Source organism: Brachycentrus maculatus, unplaced genomic scaffold (genome assembly GCF_059751285.1).
Source record: "Brachycentrus maculatus isolate JH-2025_06_01 unplaced genomic scaffold, ASM5975128v1 h1tg001862l, whole genome shotgun sequence".
In the NCBI taxonomy this organism is placed as follows: Eukaryota; Metazoa; Arthropoda; class Insecta; order Trichoptera; family Brachycentridae; genus Brachycentrus; species Brachycentrus maculatus.
This window is the reverse complement of record NW_028282439.1, coordinates 8,899-13,388: the sequence shown is the minus strand read 5'-3', so window position 1 is coordinate 13,388 and position 4,490 is coordinate 8,899. Positions and strand designations below refer to the sequence as shown.

At 41.8% G+C, this 4,490-nt stretch overlaps 1 protein-coding gene across 1 annotated transcript; it reads left to right on the top strand.

The window, feature by feature from the left end:
- Positions 1-1,090: 1,090 nt before the first annotated feature.
- Positions 1,091-1,537, top strand: LOC148298568 (uncharacterized). The gene has a single exon (XM_088276783.1). It carries the CDS (start codon positions 1,091-1,093, stop codon positions 1,535-1,537), a length of 447 nt encoding a protein of 148 aa, XP_088132909.1.
- Positions 1,538-4,490: the final 2,953 nt, after the last annotated feature.

Sequence of the window (4,490 nt, the reverse complement as noted above, 5' to 3'; positions counted from 1 at the left end):
TTAACTATATGAATACTCTGCGTCCCTCATTAAAATTGAATCATTCAATGAGCCCTCAAATTAACAAATTGCATGCGCCCATGAAAGAGACTCTTAGACTCACCATTTATCTATTTTGCTTTATCAAATCAATCATAGACAATGCCAATACACACAATTAACACCTAAATAATTAAAAATGCAAAAACAGCATACGAACAATGGTATAAATTCACACCAAATCATAAATCTTCACTAACCTTCGGTACTCTTCCTGCAGTTTCTTCTTATCTTTCATCAGCTCAGTTTTATACTATTTGGTTCGTGCTGACTACTACCCATAAGGAGTATGCTCTATGTTTTGTGATAGTTTCTTTTATGATCTATTATTTGCAGTGTTGCTGATTTGAGGCTTCATCTATGATTGATCTCTTTTGTGGGTGTTTAGTATTTTCTGTGATGTGTGTGTGTTCTTTGTGCGGTTTGGGCTTTTATCAATATTTTTGGCTGCATTCGATTTTGGTAGGGTATTCGACGGAGACTTTGATGGTTGGTTGGGAGATTTCGAGGGCTGCTTTGATGTCCTTTTATTTGTTTGGTTAGTTGTTTTGTCCTCAGCAGCTTTCTCTGCAATAATAGGTGAGCTACCCATCGATAACCAATAATAATATGAGCCTGCATTAAATAAAGCTATCGAATATTATGAGTTCTAGGTGGGTGCTGGTTTTGTAGTTACATTCTATAAGTAATATTCGAATTGCATGCGGACACTCTATAAGGCAGTATCGACTCCCAAGCCCACCACCAAGCATCTCCCTCTCGCCTGTGACAAGACTAAACAATCCTAATAACCCAGCACCACGTCCTCCAAGACTAAAAAATAGGACTGTATTATAGAAAATATCATCAGCCTCTCAGGCCAGCACCAACAAAAAATCTATAAGAAGCAAGCCTTTTTGGGGCGCGGAGGCTTCGCCAACTGCTACATTACTCAACAGGTGGGCTCAGAGAGGAGAACAGCCACCAAGATAATCGCCAAAACCAACCTCACTTCCAATCGATCGAAGCTGCGAGTAAATCTTATTCTATTTAGTTGGTCAATGAAATCAAAATGCACAAGGCCTTCCGGAACGAGAACATTGTCGAGTTCATACACTACTTCGAAGATCCTGATAATGTCTATATCATATTGGAGCTCTGTGAGAACGAAAGTCTGAATGAACTCATGCGAGAAAGAGGGTCCTTCACGACTCCTGAAGTTCAGTTCTTTATTTATGGGATCTGCTCTGGGGTCAAGTACTTACACTCCAAGAAGTATATTCACAGGGATCTGAAGTTGGGCAACATTTTCCTCAACGATAAGTTTCAGATTAAAATTGGGGACTTTGGTCTCACTTCGCAGCTAGAGTTTCTCAAGGAGAACAAAAGAACAGTCTGTGGCACGCCCAACTACATTGCGCCAGAAGTGCTCGAAGGGACTGGCTACTACTTCGAAATTGATGTGTGGGCTATCGGAATCATTCTCTACAGCCTCTATTACGGGTACCCGCCATTCTAATCAGACCACACGCCTGAAATCTACACCAAGATCCGTAATTGCGAGTTTACCTTTCCGAAAAACCCAGCGATACCCGTGTAGGCCATAAACTTGATTATCGCTATCCTCGTGCCTGATCCCACTAAGCGGCCATCCATAGATGAAATTCTCACCAGCCCTTTTATGCTCATGAACAAAGGCAATATCCCACTGGAGCTCCCAATCTGCTGCTTGGAAAGGGCTCCCACCTGCAAGGAAATTGACAAAATCCAGCACGTCAATCTCTACGACAAAATGAAGGGAGTTCTCGAGTCGAAGCCTCAAAGGGGCAATGAAGATCGACGAGTGCAGAGAGGTCTGGAAATTAAACGAAGCACAACAGCCAATTTCACAAGAGACTGCACGGGAAAGATAACCTAATGCTGCGAATAGCGAAAATCAGAGATCCTGAACGAACATGAAAAAAACACCAATTTCATCACAAACTACGAAGACCCAATGACAACCAATCAAAACAACAGGGACATCCACGAGCTGCCAGAGCATCCATACTCGAATGATATCGAGAATATTGGCAATGTTCCCAGTATCTACATTCAGGAGCTCGAACATATCCACACTTCTGCCTCGAGCAGCAATAAGGAGAACTCTCCTGAACAGCACTACTACTTCTTGATGAGTAGCTTCGTGCTCGGGATCTACAGCAAGAACAAGGAAATCGTGTTTCGTCATATCTCAGCCTTTATGAATAACAGCCAGCACATCTATCAGATCCAAATGCTGGTCAATGGAAGTGGAGTCAGCTATACTGAGAAGACTACCATTGACTATGGTAAGTATCAGCATCGCGGCATACTCAACCTGAAGGCCAATTAAATCATCAGCAGTTATGGGAGCACTATCATCGAAAAATATAGCGATGCGACAGGAAAAAGCTTCCTCAAAAGCATCAACAAAAAGAATAGTGCCGACTATCTGAACAATGATAATGCCAATAATGTGAGCAATATTGAAACTATCAACCAAAAAGTCAATCCCACATACGACCGCAAATCCCATCATCAACGCTGCGCATCGAATCCAAATCTAATTCACAACAACTTCATCAAAAATAAAGCAGTCCTGAACAACCCTAATTTGGCAAGCACAAACAAAATGCTGCATCAACAACCATTCGATTCATCTTCGAACACGCCAATCAACTCTGACACACTCCATAACACATCCAAGATAAATACCATCATTGGTATGACTCCAACTGCGAAATAGCTGTCGATTGCATCGATGCTGAGTTGGTAGGAGCAGACATAAGAGAAATCAGCACAACAGCAGTTCGAATAGTCGAATAGCCGATATGACTTCCTGAGCAAGATATCAGTGGTCAAAGGCATCACGATGCTTAGGCTTTCAAACAAGAACATTCAAATAATATTCGATGACCTATCCGATGGCTTCATCATCGAACATAAGACGGCTGCTATTTTCTACTTCGAGAGGATGAACCACCTGCTCGCTAGTCACGACAACATTGTATTTGATGCGAGTGGCAGCACCAACAGCAAAAGTGGGAGCACCAACAACAAAAGTGGGCAGAGCAATTTGTCGAAATAGGGCATCGAAAAAGACTTACATAAATAGAACATTGAAAATATGTATAAGATCATCAATGCAAACAAGAAAGGACATCGGGAGTCCCATCCGACCATATTCTATGAACTCGACGAAAAGATCATCAGTGATATGGTCCGAAACTAGGACCAAACCAGCAAGAATGGCACAGCTGTGACCCCTGAGGATGAGCCCCCAAACAATAAAGGTACTCCGAATGCTGCCAAACCCCATGACACAGCCAAAATCAACCATCGTAGCCTCAAATCGGGCATGGGAAGCTGCCCTTACAAGAATAGTGACAATAGTAGCAACATAATAAAGATTTCAATGATGAAGCTCAGATATGTGAGCAACATGATCCAATAGCTAAAAGGGAAGGGCGCAGTGAAGAAGCATGTGAAAAACAGACACAGCCAATGAATGCATACTATATCTCTCTCATATTTAGCATATTAATAAATTATCATTCCACATTTGTGTCATCTGTCAGTATGGGGTTGTAGTCTCGGTAGTTATGCACCAGATATTGCATGAAATATCCAGGGCTGTCATTACCTGATGCTATCCCCTGCTGCAGTGTTTAGGATATGCATTGGCTGTTATCTTTCTAGTTTGTAGGATGGATTAATATGATGTTGCTGCGCGTGATCTTCTATTGAGGCTATTGAGGCTCTCGGAATGCTGGCTATTCCTACTCTTGTTATTCCTGTTGTTTTTGTTATTTTTGTTATTACTGTTGTTTTTGTTATTGCTATTATTATTGTAGTGATGACGATGGCTATAACTACACTTACTACATCTACTGCACCTACATCTACTATATCTGCACTTATTGCACTTATATTTCTCTGTCGCATTTCTATTGAGGCTATTCCGGCAGTGCCTGATGGCATTACCCACAAAACTAAAGGCAGCAATGAGAGACTTGCCGATCATCACTCCCAGCTTGTATCATCATGCCCTCAAGGCTGTGATTGAAATAGTTTTCGAGGGGGAACAGCCATAAGTGATCTTCACTAATCGGCCCTGTTCCCCCAACTATACCCCCTTAACATTAATGCCACAATAATTGTTTGCGATGTTTGGTTTTCGCACCCAATCGTAACCTTCGCTGAAACCTTGACCCTTGAACATACTGCCATTTCTTTTCGTATTGTTATTCACATTAATAGCCCCATTGCCACATTTATCGATGTGAGGCTTGTAGTTATGTCATCAGCTCTATGCATGTGCGCGCACTTCCCAAATGGATGTTCATGTGCATATGCATAGCTGGCATGATCAGGTGTGGATGTGCAGATTTGGGCATGAGTGTTACCATATTGTGGGTTTTGCTCCTCGAAGATGACATGATTTTTATATA

Bases quoted from the DNA above. Each gene is read 5' to 3' on its own strand.
- LOC148298568 (XM_088276783.1), top strand. From the start codon at position 1,091: ATGCACAAGGCCTTCCGGAACGAGAACATTGTCGAGTTCATACACTAC.